This window comes from Nicotiana tabacum, chromosome 20, assembly GCF_000715075.1.
Source record: "Nicotiana tabacum cultivar K326 chromosome 20, ASM71507v2, whole genome shotgun sequence".
Taxonomy (NCBI): Eukaryota; Viridiplantae; Streptophyta; class Magnoliopsida; order Solanales; family Solanaceae; genus Nicotiana; species Nicotiana tabacum.
This window is the reverse complement of record NC_134099.1, coordinates 35,127,433-35,152,163: the sequence shown is the minus strand read 5'-3', so window position 1 is coordinate 35,152,163 and position 24,731 is coordinate 35,127,433. Positions and strand designations below refer to the sequence as shown.

Below are 24,731 nucleotides of genomic sequence, written 5' to 3'. Positions count from 1 at the left end.
CTGCACCTATAGTCTTATAAAGTGTTAGTAAATTCGCGCAAATCTTTAGATTGTAACTCGATAGGAAGATACAACAGGTAGTTTTGTATTTAATTGAAAACTGGGTCTGTTTAATTATCTTAACTTACAATGGTTTATCTTGTTTAATTGTGTGTGTGATGTGATTACGCAATTCGTGGAATGTACGAGTAATTGGTACATCAAAAACTAGACTTCATTCTTAGTTATATTCTGCATGTATAAAATGGATTGCTATTAACCTGGACAGAGGCAACATTAGTTTTAAACTATTCAATTGAACTCCGTTACATCCGAATTTCATTAGGCAGTTTTGAATCTAATTAGTAGCAGTTTTCTAATAAATAGCCGATTTCATTAATCAAGCCCAAATAAGCTAGTTTAAATTCAAACTTGAAGGCCGTTTAGTGTAAGTTTAGTATATGTTATTAGCCTTGCTTGCAATCTCCCTTAGCAAATTAACAAGCGTATTCACTCGTTGAAGTAAGGCATGAGGCGATTCCCACCTCATAAACAACCAATCAGATAATTAAACAAGAATCCGGAAATCGGCCAAGCATGCAATTTACTTAGAACGTAATTTCTTTCTCCATTTATTAGAGACGAACATAATAAAGATGTAATCATCGTAGGCTTACCTGCTTCACAAAATGAGACGAGCCTCGCCAAATGAGAGACATAAACTGCGGGGCCCTCATAAGTGTATATATATTGAATACTTAGAATTCGGGATGGACTGTTTAGTGAATTTCACTGCCTTCCCCAAAGATAATAACGCGTTAGACTCTTTAGGCGCGACTTAATTAAATTACATTCCTAAATTCGGGTGCGCATTTATGTGACCCAAATTCAAATCTCAACGGAGTCGAAATGTGTTAACAACTACGGGTGCATTGATTGTGACATGGTTCGAGATGCATTTTCACGACGTTGCAATTCTATAAAAATAAATGATAATAATAAAAGCGGTTTTAAATTCAATAAAAGCACATAAGTCACAACATGTATTTAAATCAGATATTTAGCCATTATAACAATTTAAGCGACCGTGCTAGAACCACGGGATTCGAGGGTGCCTAACACCTTCCCTCGGGTCAACAGAATTCCTTACTTAGAATTTCTGGTTCGCAGACTTCATTTGGAAAGTCGAAAATTTCCTCGATTTGGGATTCAAGATAAACCGGTGACTTGGGACACCAAAAGCCAAACCTTTCCCAAGTGGTGACTCTGAATTAAATAAATAATCTCATTTCGAATATTGTCACTTAAATTGGAAAAACTCCCTCGCGCATTTTACCCTTCGAGGCGGGCGCGCAAAAAGGAGGTGTGACAATGTGTACATGCATTTGGTAATTTTATCGATTTATTTATTTATTTTAAATTGGACACAATAGATTTGCTTTTAATTGTGTATAAGCTTTCTATGAGCTTTTATTTTAATTTCCCTAGTAGTAGCACTAAAAAAAAAAAAAAAGTTCATTTCCCTTTCTTACTGATACAGATGATTCAGCACTCAGCACTTTCAAATGTGATTATTGACTAAGGGTTGTAAGTGTTAGGTGTTTGCCATAATTTTTTTGTCATATTTAGTTTTTTTATTTGTTGAGTGAAATGGCAACATATTTATCTTAATGGGATTTTCGTTCTTGTAAAAGAAAATTACAAATCTCTCATATTTGGCTAGTCCTTTTTCCTGTAGGAAAAAAGTTTGTACTTCTATAAATTGAGGATATTTCCTTCTTGTTCAGCAGCATTCACAATGTAGCCATAGGGGACTTGAGAGTCGTATTTAGGGGGAGAACTTTACGGGACAAGTGTTAGTATGTCACTTGTGTTTGCCTCTTCGTGAGGTTGTTCTCTCGATATTTTGTACTCTCTTTTATATAGTGGATTGCTCATCTCCGCCCGTGGACATAGGTCAATTGACCGAACCACATTAAATGTTTGTGTCTCTTTTGGTATATTTCTCTTTTGTTATCTGATTTATCATCATTCAAAGCTTGCTTTACTAGCTTCCGCATGACACCCAATTTTTCGGTCCTAACAGTAAGGTGCTAATTAATGGCTCCTAAAAACTCACGAGTAACCCGAGAACAGATGTAGTATGGGCGTAAACCTATAGATTCTTACACGGAAATTACAACATCAATAACACGTGGAATTCAATAAGTGGAGTCTGAAGAGCATAGTGTGTACGAAGGTCTTACCCCTACCCTGGGATGATAAAAAGGTTATTTTCGAAAGAACTCGTCTCAAGAAAGATAAAATGAAACAGTAGAAACAATTAATATCAACAAATAGGGTCAGAAAGATAGTAACAACAATCTCAAAGCCAGAAAAATAGATAGAAAGAAGCGATAACAACAGCAAATAGTAACAACAATAAGATACTAAGAGGCCATTTGCATCTATACCCACTTTTTGGGTCACGTTTTAACTTGTGTCCGCTTTGCAAAAAAATTGCAAACGTACCCACTTTTTCGCGTAACTTCAGCATACGGGGCTGAAGTAGCAAAGACAATCACGCAAAACTTCAGCATTCTAATAGACGGGACTGAAGTAACAAGTGTGCTGAAGTTTTTGTTTGTAATTGCTGAACTTAATCATAGTAGCTGAAGTTTTGTTCTCTATTTGCTGAAATTTTTGTTTTTGTAACTGGTGAACTTCAGCTCTAGAGCTGAAGTTTTTGTTTTGTAACTGTCGAACTTCAGCTCTTTTTGTTTTTGTAACTGGTGAACTTCAGCTCTACAGCTGAAGTTTTTGTTTTGTAACTGTCGAAGAGCTGAAGTTTTTGTTTGTAACTGGCAAACTTCAGCTGCTAAAGTGTTTGTTTGTAACTGGCGAACTTCAGCCTTCTAGAGCTGAAGTTTTACTGGAAAGAAAGAATTGTCATCATTGTGTTATAATAATAATGTTCGTCTAAAAGTTCTATTCCAGTAGAAGAAATCAATTGCTGAAACAGTGAAGAATTGTAGCAGTTGTAATAGCAGTTGAGTTTATTGGATTACTGAATTTTTTGACAATACAATTGTCTATCACACTGAGTTGAATTACAAGCATCTCTATGCGCTATGTTTCTCATGGACTCTGTAAAATCTCCACAATTCATGTCAATTACCGGAATATTTTCACAATTAGCCACTTCAAAAAGGAGTGACCTATCGGGTTGAGTGCGGATATAATTTTGAGGAGGAGAAAGGGGGCTGAAGTTGTTTAAAAAGTGAGTACAAGTTAAAACTTTTTTAAAAAAATGGGTATAAATTAAATAAGGACAACTAAATAAGGCGCCCCATACAATGTTTACGATTCTAACGGAAGCGAAAGATAATAGGAAAACAATATGAAATACTAGCAATCTGAGACAAAAGCTACCATACTGACCCTAATTAATATCCTCTGTACGGAACATAAATATGCTCCTACCTACTCACCTTCTACGATATTCTTCCAGCTTATTTGCATTCGATGTTGCAGCAAATCAAACGATTTAACTTTAGCAATTATAAGTTAAGATGAGAATATTTCTCTCCATGATTTAGTGACAAGTGTGTGTATGCAAGAAATATGTTTCTTGCATTTATTGTGTAAGATTAAATTACAGAGAAAGAGCGAAGTTCATAAAACTCATAGATACACATAATTGGTAATTACCATCAACTCACCAACATCCTAAAATTGGAGTTGAGCTACATACTTTAAAGTTGAATATGTTTTACGGAAGAAGTTATTGGAGTTATTAAACAACTCTGAGCTTATACCTTAAAATGAAGATTTCTCATTTCAATGTACAAAAAATATTGTATTGTGACCGTGCAAGTCTCTGAACAAGAGACAGATATCAAAGAGATAAATTCTATAGGGATGGAACCCAAAATTTCCAAACCTTAATATCACAATCCAAGCTACCACTATAAACCACATAAGAATTTCCAGAACCAAAATCATCTTTATTCCTACTACTACTATTCTTACTATCAAAAGCTGCAGTCAAACATTTGACTGGACCTCTGTGTCCTTCAAAAACTGACAAACATGAATAGCTTTTACCAATTCCTCTCTTCCATATCCTCACTGTTTTATCTGCAGATCCACTGCATACTAAATCTGACACCACAGCCAAACACAAAATTGCCTTAGTATGTCCTCTTAAAGCTCCAGCCACCACCATTTTTCCACTACCGCCACTATCTTTTTCCCATACAATTATGGATCTGTCACAAGCACCTGAGTATAAAACTGATCCATCTGTACTAAGAGCTAAAGCATTCACTGCTGATTTGTGCTTCTCTAGTGTTGCCACAAGGCTGTGTAATTTCTTTTCCCCTTCTTCTTTCTTCCATATTTTGATCTTCTTGTCTGCTGAACCAGTATAAACATACCTAGAGGTGGCAAAATGTATCAATTTTTCAGTAATCGTTCACTTGCTCAAGCTTAAACAGGTTGGTTTATGACTCGTTTTATCTGATTTAATCCAACAGGTTGAACTAGAAATAATTCAATCAAACTATTAGATTAAAATGAGCCAAAATAACTTAACCTGATGGGTAAAAATAAAACCCAAATTCATCGTACAAAATTAAGCTTGGAATTGAAATTATGTAAGTTTCGAACACTTAAGTTAGTAATTTAAGAAAAGTACATTAAATTTTGCATTTTCTTTATCAAAAAATAAATATAAAACACAAAAGGTTGAAATATTGGATGGGTTGGATACAACCTATTATTTGATCCAACTCGTTTTGACTAGAACTATGGATTTGCCATATTTATACTTACCCATTTTTCGATAAAGCTATTGCGTTTATCGCGTCATCGTGAGCGTTCAAGACTGATTCAAGGCATTTGAAATCCGAAGTTCTCCAAACTTTGAAAGTTCTGTCCCAAGATGCAGAGTAAAGCAGTGAACTATCTATTGACGAGGCTAAAGCTGAAACTGTATCAACATGGTGTACCCACGTACATTTCTTGTTTCTGCGGACTTCAACGTAGTTTTTTGCACTAAATAATCTCATACACCGATCATTAAGAGTCGGTAAAGTAGCAACGCATTTGTAATTCTGATTTGGTGCGTCGTTGTCAATTTTCCAGACACGAATTTTGTGATCTTGGTGAGCACTAAAGAGCTTATCCCCGAAAATGACTATGAATTTAACAGAACTGCTACTCCGTGCAACTACTATGTATTCTGTTGAATGATTTAAAGGGTCTCTGTTCCATAAGAGGATTTCTCCGTTGGAGTTGCCGGTGTAAAGGTGTTTTCCGGAGAGTGATAGGCAGAAGATATAAGAGGAATTGCCTTTAAAAGTCGCTGCACAGTAGGTGTTTGAGAAAAGTTCTGTCTGAGTGGAAGTCGGAGTTAAAGAAGGAACTGATGGTAAACTTGGCTGTGAGTAAAGGGAAGAATTAGTTGATTTTAATGATGATGAAGAAGAAGAATCTGAGTGAAGATATGTAGGATGAGATTGATCAGAATTTGTTGATTTTTTCTTGGATTGGCAGCGCAAAGGACATGGAATTATTCCCATTTTTGTTCAGAGATAAAAAAAGTTGGAAACAGTTCAAGTAGAGAGGTGAATGAATCTAACTTTGGTTTTGTTAGCTGTTTATAAAGAATTCAAAGATATGGTGGGAAAGCGTATTTTAACAGAATAGTTCTATTTAGCTAATAAAAATTTAAAGAAAAAAAAAGTAGTAGGACAGTGACGAAAGGGTACATGTAGGGCCAAAAGGGACTGTTCATGAATCAAACTAGTTCAATTTTTTCTATGATGTTAGGTACCCGTAGGGGCTGATTATATTTAGCCCCCCGTTTGGCCATACATTTTGACAAGTTTTTTTTAAATTTTTTTTGAAACTATTATTTGTCCATAGATTAGTGATCTGTTTTTGAAAAATTTTATGAAAATATTTTTCAAATTTCCAAAAACTAGTTTATGGTAGATTTTGGGTGAAAATCAAGATCCTACTCACAAAACTTCAAATTTTTTTAAAATAAAATGCATGTCCAAACATAATTTCTAACTTCCAAAAATTATTTTTCAAAACTATTTTAAAAATTATTTTTTCAAATTTCAACTCAATCTATGTCCAAAGGCTAGCTTAGATTGGTGATAGAAAATTTGATTAAGAATAAAACAGTACATCCACCACACGACGATTCAACATAACTTAAAGTAAGACCCTGATAAGATACCTTAAGCTCCTTTTTCAAAAACACTATACATATTTTTTATTTGAAGGATATTTCCCTTACTTTTTGAGATATTAATAAAAAAAAATTCTAATGAATAACACTATACACACATAGGCATTATTCTATAAGAAATATAGACGTTTGAAAAAGAAGCAAGTCTTTTCATATGAATGAGTATATCGACTACAGTATTATATATATTTTATTTTTCTTGACATTTTTAATTCCAAGAATAAATCTAAACCATCAATATCAAATGTGACTTATACCTTAAGGTTCTTTCCGGGTTAAGGTATTTTTTTCAAATTCTCATCACCTAGTTATATCAAGTTTTTTACCTTTAACTAAGAAACCAAAATTATCTTCATACGTTTTGAATTGCTTAAATATATTCTGAAGTTTTCTTTTCTTAGTTTTGTTAAAACAATTGTACTTCCTTTGCTTCAAAATATTCATTTTTCTGGTGTAATATTGTGAGTGTTTGATGAAAGGATTATCACTTTTGCCTTAATGTCTTGATGATCACTTAATTTGTACTTGAGATTAACCTAGATGATTCGAACATAAACACGCAAATCTAAATACAAGTAAAATGATTGCTTAACTTCTTTAAGGGTTGGAAATCATGATTATCAAAACTATGTTCATAACATTTCAGATGTTTCTACTTTCTACAACACCTTTTAATTAGACTTTTCAAACTAATCTCTGTTTGTTAAAAAGCATACCTTTTTCCTTTTCCAGATGGTCTGAGAATTGCGCTGAACAATTTAGATGGTGGTTATTTGTAGAATTTTTCTTTGGTTTCCCATTCCGTATCCGATACCCCGATGAGAATTGATTAAATTTGAATTCGCACTGAAAAATCTCATATTAGAGGATACATTCTTCTTAATAAAACCGACTCCAAGTTAATCATACGATTGGATTGGACATTATTGATTAAATCTCAAGAACACATTGGCTTACACATAAGTTTATCAAAAATTCTGTTATACAAGGCACCATATCCGAACGACGGTATTGACCATAAAATATATCCTCCTCCTGTTTCAATAGATCATGTAATCTTGTTTAGTTAATCTAACCTAATGAAAACTATTCAAGATAGGTCCAGTTTTTGTATACGTACAATTATTCATGCATCATGCTAGTTATGTTGAATAAAGTTTAATTATGAGCTACTCTCAACGTAAAGCATTGCATGTTTACACGCTTAATGCACTCCAAACTGTCTCAAATAGTGATGGCAAAATGGTTAAAAGAAACCAGTTAACCACCCATATTATCCACTAAAAATGGGTTGAATAATGAACTTTTTAAAAACGGGTCAAATATGGATAAGAACCATATTATTCATTTTCTAAATTGATAACTAATGGTAACTAATAGGTTTAACTTTTATATTTGTAAAGTCTCAAATTGGGGGTTCCTCAAGATTGGGAGATTAGGAATTCTCCCAAAAGTGATCATATTCTAGAAGTCATGGATATTATGGTTACTCATATTATCCACCAATTAACTCATTTTTTATCTGTATTTAATATGAGTGGAGTCGGATAATTTATCCATTTTTATTACCCGATTTTGAGTTTTTGACACGTCTCAAATCTGACACAACCCACCCGTTTGTCACCCATAGTTGTGATAATTGATAAGGCTTGATATTATGTGAGGATATATAGGTCTAGTTGATCTTTCCGTGATGTGATTGCGTAAATTTTTTAAAACACGGTCAATAGACAAATGTTGAGCCTCTTTGAACGATAGTTTTGAGTTTGGACGCTTTTCAATTAAAAATGAATCTTAGTGCACTACTAGTTAAGTTACATCATCTTATACCAGCCCAAACATATGATCATCACTATTATATTTTGGTCTTACTTCGTCTATGTTTGTTAAGAAAACAATCATTTTCAAATTAGCTAAACAAAGTAATTATGGATCAAATATTAAAGTAGGGGGCAGATATAGGTAAACCGTAGTATGGTCCCCTTGTCCCAGCGCATAAAAGATATAGAGAAAATGGCAAATCGAAAAATGTAAAAGAACTAACTTTGGATAAGAAATATTTCATGGTAGGACAGATAAGTTGAATGGTAATAATAGGAAAATATAGCCTTTCCTTTTCAACTCTTTCTTTCTTGTGATATAATTGGAGTTTCTATTCTATGACTTCATCTTTTTATAAAATGGCTCTTTGTTGCTTTAGAAGTCAAATAATTAGACGTAACAATCCATGGATAATACCTAGCTAAGGAAAACTCAGCTCCTTTAATTTTTTAGTTTCCAGTTCAGCAATAATTAAGACAAAATATATATAAAAATGGTCTCTTTTTCTAGAAGGCAATAATAATTAGAGAAACTATTCATTGTCAAAAGAGCTAGTTTCTATACCGCATTTGGAATTAATATATTTCTAGGGAAGTGGTAGGTTAGGCTATTAGCGACTCAAAATAGGATCAGAAAAGCTTGTATTTTCCGAAACGACAAGTGCATCATTTTCTTGGAAAAATTAAATGTATCTCTGTAACTCTGTTACTCTCTCCCCGCATTCCTTTTTACTTATCCAATTTTTTTTTTTTCACAAGAAAGTATTAACTAAATTATCCTTATTAATTATAATTGAAAAAATAACTATTTTTCTAATGATTTGTTAAAATAAAAAGCTAAAAGAAAAATTGTATTTTTAATATATTAGACAAGTAAAGAAAACGAAAGAACTATATCATTTTAGACCGAATATATATCGAGGTCGTGTACAAGTTTCATTCCTTTTATAATTACTTTCCCTATTAGGCTATTACTAATCATATTTGATTTTTGTATGTCTCTTAAGAAAATATTAATTAAGAGTTTAACTAATTTCCCTTATTATGTTTAAATCTTAATTTATTACTATTACTTCAACTATATTAATCATTCGCTGCATTTATTAGAGTAAGGGCAAAAGTAAAAAATTAATTAACTCTTTCTTAATTTATAAAATGATAAGTACATTTTGCAATAAATATTTTTAGTAAATATGACAACCAAATGGAACGGAGGGAGTAGAATATTGATTTGATAATGCTACTACCTCCGGTCCTTTTAAGTTGTCGTGGATACTAAAAATAATAGGTCCATAATACTTGTTATTTTATAAAATTAAGATATAATTACTTGTTTTCCCCCTATTGTCCTTAATATTAATTGTTTTTTTTTTGGTCAAAATAAAAATTTTATTCAACCAAGTGTATATATGTACATCTACTAATCCTTTTGGACTCTAGGACTAGTCCTCTATAGTCAACACCTAAGTAGTATCTCAAACTATACAAAGAAGCTAAAGAAACTGCTACTTCTATATAGGAAAACAATTCAGACTCTCTAACACTTTTGCCCATTTGTGATATCTCTGCCCTCTAGTATGCACATGGAGGATAATTTCTCTTACTTTATACGCACTCTCTTTCTTTTCCTGTTGGAACCTTCAGCTATTTCGTTCAAGCCATGATAAACAGTAGCAGCAAACAACCATCTTACAATTTCTTGTTTTACTTTTCCTCCCCCCGTTCTTTTAGCCATCCAATTTAGTTCTTCATTCCATGTATTTATCTGTCTAGGTTCTCTTATCCATCGCAGTAAGGTAGCCCATATATGCCTTGAATAGGTACATCCAAAGAATAAATGTGCAAAGATTTCATCCTCACTTGAGTTGCATAAAACACATTCCTTAGGAACATACCCCCCCCCCCCCCCCCATCTTTCCGGTCGATCAATGGTAGCCAATCGTTGTCGAACTGTAAGCCACCGTATGAACTGATGTCTTAGTATCAATTGTGTTCCTAAAATAATGTGTTTCCAAGGGACCTTCTAGTACTGTGGACATAAAGATAGATGTGTTTTCTTGATGCTGAAACCTTCATGTGTAGCATATTGCTGCAGTTCCATTGTAACGTCCTTGTCCTTATACTAGTTCCTGACATCGAAAATTTTCTGCACAAGCCAGCATGCTTGTTTAGGTGTTGGCATAGTGACTAGGTCCCTGTTTTTTACATAGAATCCATGAATCCATAGTACCCAAAGAGACTCTTTTCTTGTGATCACTGTCCAAAGAAGCTTACAGATTGTTGCTTTGTTCCATGTATGAAATTTGATGATGTTTAAACCTCCAACTGATTTGGGCATGCATAGCTTGTTCCCATGACACTAGTGCCTCCCTCGATGCATCACAGCTGCCTGTCCAAAGAAATGTTCTGCAAATACTCCTAGTAATTGAATTACTTTCTTTGGTAATAGGAAGACTTGAGCCCAATATGTTTGTATCTCAAACATCATGCTTCTGATCAGTTGTAATCTTCCACTATATGATAGCAGCTTGGTAGTCCAGCATCTGATCTTTGATGTCATTCTCTCTACCAAGGGCATACACTGCTGTATAGTGAGCTTCCTAGAAAAGAGGGGAACACCAAGGTATTTAAAGGGCATCTCCCTTAAAGTAAATTGCATTTCAGTCAAGATTTGTTCCTTCAGGATTGTTGAGACATCAGTGATATATAGAGAACTTTTGTCCGAATTTGATCTGAGGCCAGAAACAACTGAGAAGTGATTGAATGCTTGGAGCAACAGCTGAATTGATATTATATCCGCTCGACAACACATTATGAGATCATTCGCAAAGCATATATGCACCAACTTCATCTTCCAATACCTTGAATGGTAGTTGAAGTCAGGGATATGTTGTAGTTACTTGAGGGTCCTGTTCAACTATTCCATAGCCAGAATAAAAAGGTAAAGAGACATAGGGTTCCCCTGCCTCAGTCCCTTTTTTGCCATAAACTTAGGAGTAAGCCCTTCATTGATCAAGAGTGAGGAGCTCACTGCGGTAACACATTCCATGATCGAGTCCATAAACTTCCCAGGCAAGCCAAATTTCAGCAGTACACTCTTTAGAAAACCCCATTTCACTGAATCATATGTTTTCCTTATGTTGATTTTAATAAGGCATCTAGGTGATAATCCATTCTGAGTATAATCTTTAACCAATTCATGAGCCACTATAACATTGTCCAATATACTCCTCCCTGCTATGAAAGCTGATTGGGATAGCCCAACTAAAGAATCCACTACTAGCTTCAACCTGGCGGTGAAAGTTTTTGTTATGAGTTTGTACATGGTGGTGCAACAAGCTATAGGTCAATACTCTTTCACATATATTGGATTAGAGACCTTGGATACTAATGTTATTGTAGTATAGTTGATCTCCTTTAACAGTTTCTCATTTTCAAGAATTGCAGGATAGCCTAGTAACTTCATCTCCTATTATTTTCTAATACTCTTTAAAGAATTAATCTGAAGTGAACCCATCTATTCCAGGAGACTTGTCATAAGGTAAATCCCTCCTGAAGCACTTCCATTCTTGTGACAGGTTGAATAAGAGCTTGTTGTTGCTCTTTATTTAGGCATGGTCCATCTTTGGCATAGTAGGTATTTAGGCATGACTACTCTTGAGCACTTGTTCCTAGCAGACTTTGAAAGAAGTGTGTGAATTCTTTTTGCACCTGTGTAGGATCTGTTAGTTGCACTCCTTGATCATTCCATATTGAAACAATACTATTTCTCTCTTGTCTAGCTTTGAGTTGAACATGGAAGAACTTAGAGTTTGAATCCCCATGATTGATCCAGACAGCTTTGGATTTTTGTCTAAGCACTCTTTCATGGATAGTAGACCGTTTCTCTAGTTCCAGCAATATCTCTCTCTCTCTCTGATAGAATCAGTTGAGGAGTATAGAGATTATTTGCCAATTCACTTTGGATGTCACTGAGCTTTGACTGTAACTCCTCTAGTTTATGATATAGGGATGACATTTCTTTATTCATGGTCATAGTTACTTGCTCAATATGCTTCAGCTTCTTGCGCACTCTGTATATAGTATGCCCTGCGATGTTAATCTCCCAAGCTTTTTAAGTCGCCTCTTAAATGCTTCCTGATGTAGTAGCACATTTAGCAATCTGAAAGGCTAGGGTAGTCTCTGTCTAGGCACAATGACAGAGATGAGGATGGGTGAGTGATCTGAGCATCTCAGAATAAGATAAGAAGCTTTTAGATTGTCATAAGTGATGAACCATTGAGCATTGCCAAGAGCCCAGTCAATTAAACTATAAATTTTATCCTCGGGATCTTGTTTATTACTCCATGAAAACTGACATTCCTTCCTTCTGATTTGGCCCAAGCCAACTTTATCTATACATTCCTAAAAATCTTATTTTTCTGCTTGCTGGATAGGAGCTCCATTAACTCTATCACGAACCAACAGAACAGTATTGAAATCCCCCATTATCACCCATGGTTCTGTCATAGTATTGTTTATTCTTTTCAATTGCTCCCAAATTTGCTTCCTACCTTCAATAGTGTTATAACCGTATATATAAGTGGTATGGCAAGCAAATCTAGAATATTTGTCTTTCACATAGCAGTGCACTAATTGAGGATGTGATGATAAAATCCTAACCATAACCTGTTGTGACTTCCAACATACCCATATTCTGCCGTTAGGATTTGAGTTATAGTCTGTATCTACCTGCCAAGAATTACTCATAAAAATAATTTAAGAAAATCTCTTTCTACTAATCTATCACTAATTATGTAGCTTGAAAACAAGAGCAAAAACATGAATAAAAAGGTTAATTATCATTAGCAAAAAAAAAAAAAAAAAAAATCATAGAACGATGGAAAGAGACAAAGAAACAAATGGAGATTTGAATAAAAAGAAGGGAAAATGCATAAGTACCCTGAACTAAGGTCGAAGTTCCAACTACACACCTTATTATTGTCGGGGGTCCTATCACTCTCACTGAGCTTTTTTAAAACGGAATAAATATCATCCTAAAATTGAATGACCAAATTCTTGGCGGGCAGTAAAATACACACGTAGCCACGTGTCTATTTCGTAATTTTTGAATTTTTTTCTCTTTCTATTCCTTCTTTTCTCTTTCTTTTTATCCTATTACACTTTTTTTTTTAAAAAATTCTTTCATTTTGGAAAAAATAGATGAAGACAAAATACGTCAGTAGGAGATATAGAGTTAAAATTAAAAAAAGGTAAAGGGTACAATAGAATTATGGAGTAATAAGTAAAGATATAATTAGAAAGAAAAATAGGAAACAATCCCAATACACCAAATCGGTTGTTTCATAAAATGGGGCTTCTCACTATTTCGGAACAATAAATTTAACAATACAATCAATTTTAATAAATAATCAAAACAAATATTATTTTGGGATAACAATACAATAAGATACAATATGTAACAACCATCCAAGCAAGCTGTTAAGGACGTAAAAAAATGATATTCCCTCCGGTCTACTTTAATTGATTTTTGGCCTACTTTTTGTGCTCCATAATATTTGATTTTTTCAGATATCAAGAAGGAATTAATTTCTTTTTTCCGAAGTTGTCCTTGGAATAAAAAGTCTAGGAGTGTTTGTACGATGTATTTTCAATGAACAAATTAAGACTAATTTGATCAATTTTATTATTAATTAATACTAAAGATGAATTTTTTAATATATGTAAAAATAACAAAAAAAAATAATTAAAGTAAATCGAAGGGAATACTTAAAATGGACTGAAGGGAGTGATTAAATTTGAGGATTTTGTTATGAAACTGGATCCTATCCAACTTTTACCGCAGCACAAATTTTCAGGTAAAGCATGCTGCCATAAAGGTGTCCGAGAAAATATTCAAACATCCCCGGAATTAAATATATAAAAGATGGGGATCTAATTTTTTGCTTACAGTTTTCATATAATTTTTCTCCTAACTTAAATTAGTTGTGTGAAGCTCCTTTTTGTCTCACAAGTTTGTGGACCACAATCTTACACTTTTAGGTTCACAAAAATTTGGATCCACAAAACTGTAAGACAAAAAAGATATCTTATACAACTAGTGTCAGTTGTATAAGACACAAAATAAAATTTTCCAAGTTAACCTAATCAATTACGTACAAGTCTTCTTCTAGCCTGAATTTCCTGACCTTTTATTTTGGATGCGGTTCAAATTAAATGAAAGAAAGGTCGACCAATACATTTCCCTCACGAAACATTTTTGCAATTAGCCATTTCAGAACCACGAGTTAAGCGTGGGTACCAAAATGTACTCTCGGTTTAGCTAGAGTTGCCACAAATTAACCAAAATAAATCATACATAAAAATTAAAATCTTGAACCACTCTCTGATTTCGTCCAATAGCCAATGTTTACTTTCGGTCTGTCCACTAGTATTGGACTATTGGGTTCATACTGGTGATGTGGACAAATTGAGATCAACTATTGTATGTGTTTTTTTTCCTGTCATGCAATATTTGGAACTGTCTTCTTCATTCTCCAACCAGTTTAATTTCTCTTCAAAACATCTTATTAATTGGTGCAATATGTATCAATTACTAGCGTTTTTCTAGGTGAGCAGGCAGACGGGCCACTCCAGTGTGCAAGTTGTTCAGCCATACGAATAATAAATGGTCATTGTACACAAATTTCTTGAATATATGACATTTGACATGACGATTATTGCTTACTTATTAGACATGTGAAGTGAAATTTGTAGACATATATTGTTTGACCGATTTACTAAATCACTTAGTGAAGAGTGACAAGACTTTTTAGGTTTGTTTTCAAGACTTACTGTGCTGTGTGTTTATTTGTTATTCATTCATCTATATAAGGATATAATATATAATGAATTAATCTAAGTAACCGTTCATTCAATAGCTTAAAATATTTAAATAAATAGCTTTTGAAGTACGTCGGCGAAGGTATCCAATTTTTCCTTAGATATTTGTTGAAAGTGTGCACTTTTCTTTAGATATTTGTAAAAGAGAGACCCAATAAAAAACAATTACCTTTTTTTCTTTTTCATGATGAAACAAATTAAACAATTATTCTATCAGCACTTTGTTTTTTGGGAAAAGATTGTACAGAGACTTAAAGTGGAGAAGAGAATGACAAAAATAGGTAAGCGATTAAAAGTCTTTGAATTGTAACATTTCAGAAAACAACTCATCAAGAAAAAACACAAGCTGTAAAGCAACAATTTTCCAACTTATCTCTTCTTCAATCCTAAACCTTCCAATCATGTCAATTTTTGTTCCTTTCAATTACTTTTTTCTACATCCTTTTTCTTCTTCATCCAGATCTTTCAAATTTTCCGTTACATTCCAATTAAATCAAAATCACGACGCTTTTCCATTATATTCCAATTAAATCAAAATCACGACGCTAGGTGATATTTTTTTTTTCTATTTCAAAATTCCCTTCTCATCTTTTTCTTTTCCTCTACTTAGTGCATCTATATGCTCGTGGGGACCAAAACTTGAAATAGACAATGGGTAGATTTCTTGCTTGGACATGACAGTTCTATGGAATTGGTCATTAGTGTTGAATAAAATGTATTACTTATTATATGAATATAAGTCAATTAGTAATCTAATATTGTCCCCCTTTATTTCCTTTTATTTCAATTAGAAGGACTAATGCGAGGAATTAGAAGGCAAAATTTAGTACAGGCACTCAATATATGTTACACCAAATTATATCATCCATCAAGGTAAATGATAAATTAATAAAGTACTATGTATTAATTATGATTTAGTATAACATAGTATGTGAAGACACATTATGTATTTATTGGGTTGATGGAAGACATTGCTATGGAAAAGTTTATTCCGAATTAGAGCCCACGAAATGTCAGACGTATAGGAAGGATATATTTTAAAATTTAGTACAAAACAAACCAAACGGCTGGAATAGCTCAGTTGGTTAGAGCGTGTGGCTGTTAACCACAAGGTCGGAGGTTCAAGCCCTCCTTCTAGCGTTATTATATTTTTTTATCTTTTTGCTTAGATGGCCTAAATCTAGCCATTAAAATGGCCATACGCTCTCTTTTTTAGCGTAGTTCTCTTTTTTATGGGACATTTGCATCTATACCCATTTTTTGTGTCATGTTTTAACTTGTGTCCGCTTTGCAAAAAAATTGCAATCGTACCTGCTTTTTCGCATAACTTCAGCATACGAGACTGAAGTAGCAAAGGCAATCACGCAAAACTTCAGCATTCTAGTAGCTATTTCGTACCGACGTCTCTTTTCTGGGGGCGCTGCATTTCATGCGTGTAGGTTCAGACAGACAGACGGGTAGACCTTCACATTAGATGTTGCCCGAGTTCAGCTTGATCGGTAAGCTCCATACCCTTCGGAGTTGCCGGGTCTAGAGCATTACGTACATCTTTGTATATATTTGCTTATGCTTATTCCAGTGTCTGCATGCATATATATTACGTACTACAATATGCATACTCATGTTTTTGTTACTGAATCTGTGCTTGACTTAAAAATCATAACTGCGTAATTGAAATATGTGCCTTGGTTAATGTTAGAACGCCGTAATTTGATTAAATATATTCATGTATATATAGATGTATGTACCTTTATACAGTCTAATTAAAATGAAATAGATACTCATTTAACAAAAAACAATGTCCAGCTAAAGGTGGCCTTCTAGAAACGACGTATATATGAAGATCATTGGGAGAAGGAGAACGAGAAAAGGGGTTGAAGTTATTTAAAAAGTGGGTACAAATTAAAAAAAAATTAAAAAATGAGTATATGTTAAATGGGGGCGACCAAATAAGACGCCCGTGCAATTTTTACCTTTTTTATTGGCAAAACAATAATGGGCTAACTGTCAACCTATACGCCCAATCTAGCCACTAAGATGGCCTAAATCGGAGTAGAATCTTATGGACTAATCCAGCAGCTATTTCCACACTAACTGCTAGCCCACAGAGATTTGGATTGTTGTTCAACAAAAGGAATGCTGATTTTTAAGGAGGAAGTGCATGGTTGGGCTCTAATAATACATGTATTTACTTTTAATCTACCGTTTAAAATATCTTTAGTCTTTAGCCACTGCTTTAATAAACTTTAACTGTCCGAACGAAAATACCTTTCTGTTCATGTCCTTAACTTCTGGACTACATGTCCTTAACTTTGAATTTGGAACTCTAAGTTCAGGACTTCAGGACTACATGTCCTTAACTTTTGAACTTATAACTCTAAGTTCAGGACTACATGTCCTTAACTTTTGAACTTGGAACTCTAAGTTCAGGACTTCAAGGCTACATGTCCTTAACTTTTGAACTTGGAATTCAAACTTCAAGACCAAGCGTCCTTAACTTTTGAACTTGTAAGTCAAAGTTAAGGACTCATTGTCCTTAACTTTGAACTTGTAACTGTAAGTTAAGAACTGCTTGTCCTTAACTTTTGAACGTGTAACTATAAGTTAAGGACTGTCTGTCCTTAACTTTTGAACTTGAAAATCAAAGTTAAGGACCTATTGTCCTTAACTTTTGAACTTGTAACTGTAAGTGAAGGACTGTCTGTCCTTAACTTTAGAACTTGTAATTGTAAGTTAAGGACTGCTTGTCCTTAACTTTTGAACTTGTGTCCTTAACTATTGAACTTAACTTTAGGACTTCAAGACTACATTTCTTTAACTTTTGAACTTGAAACTCTAAGTTCAGGACTGTGTCCTTAACTTTTGAATTTAACTTTAGGACTTCAGGACTACATGTCCTTAACTTCTGGGAAGGAGTTGCATTTCATGTTTACTCATCACTCTTTTTCTTATTTTCACAATGTCATATCTTAATCTTTTTTTTTTAAATCTGGAACCTCTCCCCATTCTCCTTTTGCTTTTATAATCGTTCCCTTATGTTCTTCATGCTTGTTTAGCTTATCAACAAGAACTATAACCAAAGACATTTAACATTCAGTAGCATTAATAGAAGTTCGTACCATTTGGTGCTCTCGTTGACCTTCCTTACCAATGGGTGAAGGTGAGGTTCCGAATACACGATTGCGCACCTTAGATGTGGAAATGAAACAGTATAAATACACTGCATTTCTGTTTGGGAAAAGAGATAGAAGAAATGGTAACACAGTCTTTTCATATTAATTTTAATATACTAGTGGCTACTATTGCTAAGCATTTAAAATGTTGGATAAAAAATAAATACCAGCTTAAACAGTGGCTACCCCACGCCATTTCTACGATTTTTAAGGAAAGAAATTGAGTTATTTACATAAAATCTCATAAAAAGGAGATTTAGCCGGATAGCCTCATATACTTTCATCCCTACGAACAACACCAACAACAATAATAACCTAGTAAAATCCTATAAGTGGGGTCTGGGGAGAGTAGTGTGTACGCAGACCTTACCCCTACCCCGAAGGGGTAGAGAGGCTGTTTTCGAAAAACCCTCAACTCAAGATAATAAAAAGACAAAAGGAGAGAATATTAAATTTACCACGGAGATCATAGGGAAAAAGGAACATAAAATGCAGAAGAAAAATGCAAAGCGAAAACGATGGCTAGTAAATGGATCCTGCGTCGAAAATAGAAAATAGTAAGACACGACATTGCCCCTAGATATCTTAGACAAAACCCCACCGGACTAGGCTCACAAAGGTACAAAGTAACGTAAGACTCAACTACCTCCTAGCCTACAACTGTAATACTCGACCTCCACAACTTCCTATCAAGTGTCATGTCATCGAAAATCTAAAGTCTCGCCATATCCTGCCTGATCACCTCTGCCCAATACTCTTAGGTCGCCCTCTACCTCTTCTTGTGCCTTCCACAACCAGCCACTCACACCTCCTTACTGGAGCATCTGGGCTTCTCCTCTGTACATGCCCGAACCATTTGAGTCTCGCTTCCCGCATCTTGTCATCAATGGGAGCCACGTGCACCTTCTCCCGAAATAAATAAAAAAAGACTCAAGAGTCACAGAGGAGTTTGTCATACTTTGTTTTCACACATAAATTCACGGGCGCCATTGCTTCTGATTCCATTTTATCAACAAGTGCCCTTATATTGTTGAGTTATCGGTTCTTGATTTAAATGAAATTAAAAAAATTCATGTGTTACAGGCCCGAAATCTGCGGAGTGTCACTTGTTTAGTTCACATGAAATAGGAATTGAACTTGATTTGTCTGCTTGTACTAAGCTACAAGCACTGAATATAGATTGTGTAGATGATAAATGGTCAAAAATGCATGATTTTGAGTGTATTTTCATATCATTTGTCGTGTGAGTTGCGGGAGATTACATGTTCTTTGAAGTGAATTATACTCATTATGCATTTCTTATTTGTAAGAGTGAGCTTGGATGATAATGGATCAAAAGATATCAAATTATTGCAAAAAGGAGAAAAATGGAAGGATTGAGAGCTCGTCTATTCTCGTGTGTGGCATGAGAATGACGCGCAAAAGGAGAAAAGTGAAGGCACAAAACAACGAAGTGAAGCAAAGGCACGGATCACTTCGCGAAATGGAAGAATTTCAAAATCCGATGGCCACATGACGCGCGGAGGCAGACGCGGATTCCAGCTTCTCCCATCCGAAGTTGGATTGAAAAGTTCCACCTCTCATCAACCCTAAGTAATATAAATACATCAAAGAACGACTTTTTAAGGGTGAGACAACATTTTTGAAGGCAAGAACAAGCAAGGAGCAAGGCGGAAGATTCAGAAACGACTTTTTATCTTTCTTCTTTCTTTTTCTATTATTAGTGATGAATTCATATATTATAGTTGTGTAAACAATTATGAGTAGCTAAACTCTTTATTCTAGGGTTTGATGGAACCTCTTGGAGGATGAAATTTTGTTGCGTTTAATATAAGTTTGCCATCGAATTTTCTCTACTTGTTCAACTACGTGATTATTGTAGTTGGTTGAAGCGCCCTCAATTGACTATGCTTATTTAGTGTGTATTACTTGGAAAAGGGTACATATTTAGGTAGTTGTTGAACAACATCACTCCTAACGTATATAAGGGATCAATACGGAGGGTTTAAAGGTGAGATTAGGAATAACGAAATCTTGGTGTGAACTTAGTGAGAGGTGAACTAATTCCAGCTAGCGTAGTTCGGAAGAATACATCTAGTAAATTGTTGTAGTTGCTCAGAAGATAATTACGACATCTAAAGTGCACACAATCGCTAGAGAATATCTAGGCAAATTTATAGGAGACGTAGCGGAGAGATTCCGATAAGAAGGGAAATCGTAACCCTAGACCTTTCCAATCTTGTCTACAATATTTGCTTTGTTAATAATAAAATTACAGCTTTTTAATTACCTTACTCTTAGTTAGTAAACAGTCAACTCATTATTCAATATTTCTGGAAGTTATTTCTTGAATTCTTACGAAACTAGCAGTTATGATTAGTAGGTTAATTCCATGTGAGATTCGACTCCGAACCTGTAAACCGGATTATATTTACAATGACCGCTTTGTCTTTTTTATAAGGAATAGTTGGGCATGATCAAATTTTGCGCCGTTGCCGGGGAATTAACGATTTTATTAATTACAGCTAGAAGAATTTCTAGGATTCTTAGTTTAATTAATTTTCTTCATTTAAATTCATTATATTGAAGGTATAACATTTGTAGTTGTGTGTGTTACATCTGCATGCCTAGGAACTCTTCAAGAACTGGTGAATTCTTTGAAGTATTACCGGATTTTGAGAAAGCTTTCAAGGCATTAAATCGTTCAAACAAGAAAGACAAACAACAACAAAACCTAACGGAACACATCGAACTAGACATGAGGTATGTCATAGACGACTGAAATAACATAAACAATGTGAATGACCCGAACAATCAAGGTGTGGCACCTCTTGTGACAGAAGCATCCTTGTATGATTGGCCGCAACCCACTGCTCAAAACCTGGCAACCGCAATTGTAGTCCCTCTGATACAAGCGAAATCATTTCAAATTACAAACAACATACGACATTTGTTGAGAACAAATGACTGTTCTCGGGGTCTTACATTGAAGATCCTTAGCAATATATGAAAAAATTTCTGTCGATTTATGTCACGCAAAGGCAACCGAATGTGAAACCTAAAGCAATAAGACTGTTGTTGATTCTATTCTCAGTGACGGGAGAGGCTTAGACTAGGCTCAATTCGCTCCCCATAAACTCCATCACTACTTGGGAGGAATTAGTCAAGCCGTTTTTGAACAAATTTTACCCACCCAATAAGACTGCCAAGCAAGTTGATCAGATATTGAGCTTCATACAGAAACCAACTGAAAACACTGCAAGAAACGTGTGAGAGTTTCAAGGGGATACTAGTAAAGTGTCCACACCATGGCATTCCCAATCAGATGTTAAGGCAAATGTTCTACATGGGATTGGTAGACAACTTATAGGCCAATGTTGATGCTTCAGCATGTGGAGAATTTTTGAGCAAATCATTAAGAGAATGTAAGGTCTTACTTCATAAAATGGCTTAAAACTCGGGATGGATAACAAGAGACTCTACAATCACTCATGTAGTTGACTCAGTAGCTCTAGACCCAAACAACTCCATGGCTGAGAATATGGCTACTATGATGATGCAATTGAGTATCCTAACCAACAAGATTGATGAGTCATGCTAGAATCAGGTGCACATAGTTGACACGACAAATGGAGGATTATGCACACCATACATTAATCAGCCATATGTGTGCTCGTGAAGTGGTGAGAGTGACAATCAGAACTATCAAGAGAATATAAACTATGTGAGCAACTATGGAGGCCAGAGACAATGTGGTCAGACTTGGGGACATCAGAATCAACAATATAGGCTAGCACAGCAGCAGTACAATAATAATAATAATCTGGGAGCTGCATGACCACAGGGTCAGGTTGCGCCTATCAAAGGCAACAAGGGTACAATCAGCAGAATCAGCAACTAGCTTATCAACAACCTCAACAACAACAAATAGTACGACAAGAAGATGGGTTGTTTGAAATTAAAGAAATGGTGCAACAACTCATTAGATCCAGGGGAAATGGAAGAAAAGGTAGTATCACACGACTAAGCTATAAAGGGCAATGAGGTTCAACTAGGGAAAATATCCAGGGCCCTTAACAATCATCCTTAATGGACATTACCTGCGCACACACATGTTAACCCGAAAGAGCAGGGCCCGAAGCAGTTGATGGCTGTGAATCTGAGAAATGGTAGAGACCTTGATCTAGAGAAAGAATTTGCTCGTGAAAGCCAATCAACTGAGATACGTGTGCTAATACCAATTGAGCTAGATGAGTTAACTGAGCTAATATAAGTAAGAGTGCAGCCAGCTTAGGAAGAACTAAGCAAAGAGAAAGAGGTTGCAAAGGAGACTGAGAAAGTGCAAGAGAAGGCATTAGAAAAAGTGCCTGAGCATGATCTAACTCAAGTCACAGGAAAGAAACGACCGCCAGCACCTTTCCCATAGAGGTTGACCAAATATCAAAAGGATGAGTTGTATAAGAAACTCATGGAGATGTTAAAGCAGATTCAGGTGAACATTCCACTGATTGATGCTTTGAGAGAGATGCCCGGTTATGCAAAAAAGATGAAGGACTTGATGTCTCGCAAGTTCGACTTTCAAGACTTGGCAATTGTGACATTGACTCAGACCTGTAGTGATGTTATGATAAGACCTATAGCTGAGAAGATATCCGACCCTGTAAGCTTCATAATTCCATGCACCATAGGTAGCTAAGAATTTGCCAAAACATTGTGTTATTTGGTTGCGAGCATAAATCTAATGCCATTGGTTATCTATAAAACATTAGGCATTGGAAGAGCAAGGCCCACATCCATGTTACTACAACTAGCTGACCTAACTATGAAAAGGCCACCAGGTATACTTGACGATGTACTTGTGCAAGTTGGAAAGTTTGTGTTTCTGGTGGTTTTTGTCATTATGGACTGCCATGTTGATGAGGATATTCCCATAATTGTGAAACTGAGGAGCTGAAGATGAGGCTAAATAATGAAGAAATAGCATTTATTGCGCAAAAGTATATGCAGCGACCTAGTGAGTTTGCAAATTGCTCTTTGATAGAAGCAGTGGATGTGATCTTGGAGGAAGATGATGAGGCACTTAATGCAAAAGACCCTCTAGCAGCCTGCCTCATGAACTTAGAAGAAGAAATGGTGAGGACTTGGCAAAATGGGTGTTGACTCTTGAAGGCCAAGGGTACTGAAAAAGAGAGCTTGAATTCGAGCCTTTACATTTAGAAGAGAGAAACACCCCTCCAGCTAAGCCACCGACCGAAGCGCCACCATAGTTGGAGCTTAAACCGATACCATCTCACCTTAGGTATGCTTTATTGGGACCTAACTCAACTTTACTTGTTATTATCTCATCTAGTTTGTTAGATGTGCAAGTAGAACATCTTTTTCAAGTGTTGAAAGAGTGCAAGACTAAAATTGGTTGGACCATTGCAGACATTAAGGGTATCATATCGGCCTTCTGTATGCATAAGATTCTACTGGAAGATTGCACAAACCTTTTAGAGAACATCAAAGAAGATTGAACCCCAACGTGAAAGAAGTCATAAAGAAGGAAGTAATCAAGTGGTTAGATGCGGGAATTATTTTTCCCATCTCTGACAGCAACTGGGTTAGCCCAGTTCAGTGAGTGCCAAAGAAAAGTGGGACGAGTGTTGTGCAAAACGAGAACAACAAGTTGATTTCAACAAGAACAGTCACAGAATGGAGAATTTGTATGGACTACAGAAGATTGAACAAGGTCACCCGAAAAGACCATTTTCCCATGTTGTTCATTGATCAGATGCTAGATAGATTGGCAGGAAGGTCCTGCTTTTGCTTCTTGAATGGATACTCGGGGTATAATTAGATCTCCATGCCCCGGAGGATAGAGATAAAACATCTTTCACCTATCCATATGACATTTATGATTTTCGGAGAATGCCGTTTGGCCAATGTAGTGCACCCGCCACATTCCAAATGTGCATGATGGCCATCTTCATAGATATGATAGAGGACATAATGGAAATTTTCATGGATGATTTCTCAGTGGTGGGGAACTCGTTTGATGACTGCTTTAGGAATCTGAAAAGAGTGTTGCAGAGATGTATGGAGACTAATCTGGTGCTAAACTGGGAAAAATACCATTTTATGGTACATGAAGGTATAGTTTTGGGACACCTAGTGTCAAGTAAGGGCATTGAGGTGGACCGTGCTAAGGTTGATGTAATAGAAAATTTATCCCCATCCACTTCCATCAAGGCAATAAGAAGTTACCTTGGTCACACCGGTTTCTACTGGCGGTCTATAAAAAAAATTCCAAGATTGCTAACCCTTTGTATAAATTGCTTGAAAAAGATCACCCTTTTGTGTTTTCTAATGACTGTAGGGTAGATTTTGAGGAATTGAAGAAGAGGTTGGTGTCTGCACCTATCATAGTGGCACCCGAGTCGGAGCAGCCATTTGAGTTGATTTGCAATGCAAGCGATTATGCTGTGGGAGCAGTATTGGGGCAGCGAAAGGAGAAGGTCATGCACCCAATCTACTATGCAAGTAGAACCCTGAGTGGTGCCCAACTAAACTACACAATGACCGAGAAGGAGATGCTAGCAGTGATGTTCGCATTTGACAAATTCAGGTCATACCTGATAGGCTCGAAGGTTA

The 24,731-nt window shown here is 35.4% G+C and overlaps 3 protein-coding genes and 1 non-coding gene across 4 annotated transcripts; 2 read left to right on the top strand and 2 right to left on the bottom strand.

The window, feature by feature from the left end:
- Nucleotides 1-3,745: 3,745 nt before the first annotated feature.
- LOC107775421 (protein JINGUBANG) lies at nucleotides 3,746-5,622 on the bottom strand. The gene is made up of 2 exons (XM_016595151.2): nucleotides 4,795-5,622; nucleotides 3,746-4,397 (listed from the first exon to the last, which is right to left on the bottom strand). The coding sequence occupies exons 1-2, from the start codon at nucleotides 5,541-5,543 to the stop codon at nucleotides 3,872-3,874; spliced, it is 1,275 nt and encodes a 424-aa protein (XP_016450637.1). The 5' UTR covers nucleotides 5,544-5,622; the 3' UTR covers nucleotides 3,746-3,871.
- A 5,338-nt stretch (nucleotides 5,623-10,960) lies between these two features.
- Nucleotides 10,961-11,368, bottom strand: LOC107775422 (secreted RxLR effector protein 78-like). The gene has a single exon (XM_016595152.1). The coding sequence runs from the start codon at nucleotides 11,366-11,368 to the stop codon at nucleotides 10,961-10,963; it is 408 nt and encodes a 135-aa protein (XP_016450638.1).
- A 4,623-nt stretch (nucleotides 11,369-15,991) lies between these two features.
- TRNAN-GUU (transfer RNA asparagine (anticodon GUU)) lies at nucleotides 15,992-16,065 on the top strand. Its single transcript has one exon. It is a non-coding gene; the product is annotated as a tRNA-Asn (tRNA).
- A 6,501-nt stretch (nucleotides 16,066-22,566) lies between these two features.
- Nucleotides 22,567-23,052, top strand: LOC142174340 (uncharacterized). The gene is made up of 2 exons (XM_075240119.1): nucleotides 22,567-22,786; nucleotides 22,868-23,052. Exons 1-2 carry the CDS (start codon nucleotides 22,567-22,569, stop codon nucleotides 23,050-23,052), a joined length of 405 nt encoding a protein of 134 aa, XP_075096220.1.
- Nucleotides 23,053-24,731: the final 1,679 nt, after the last annotated feature.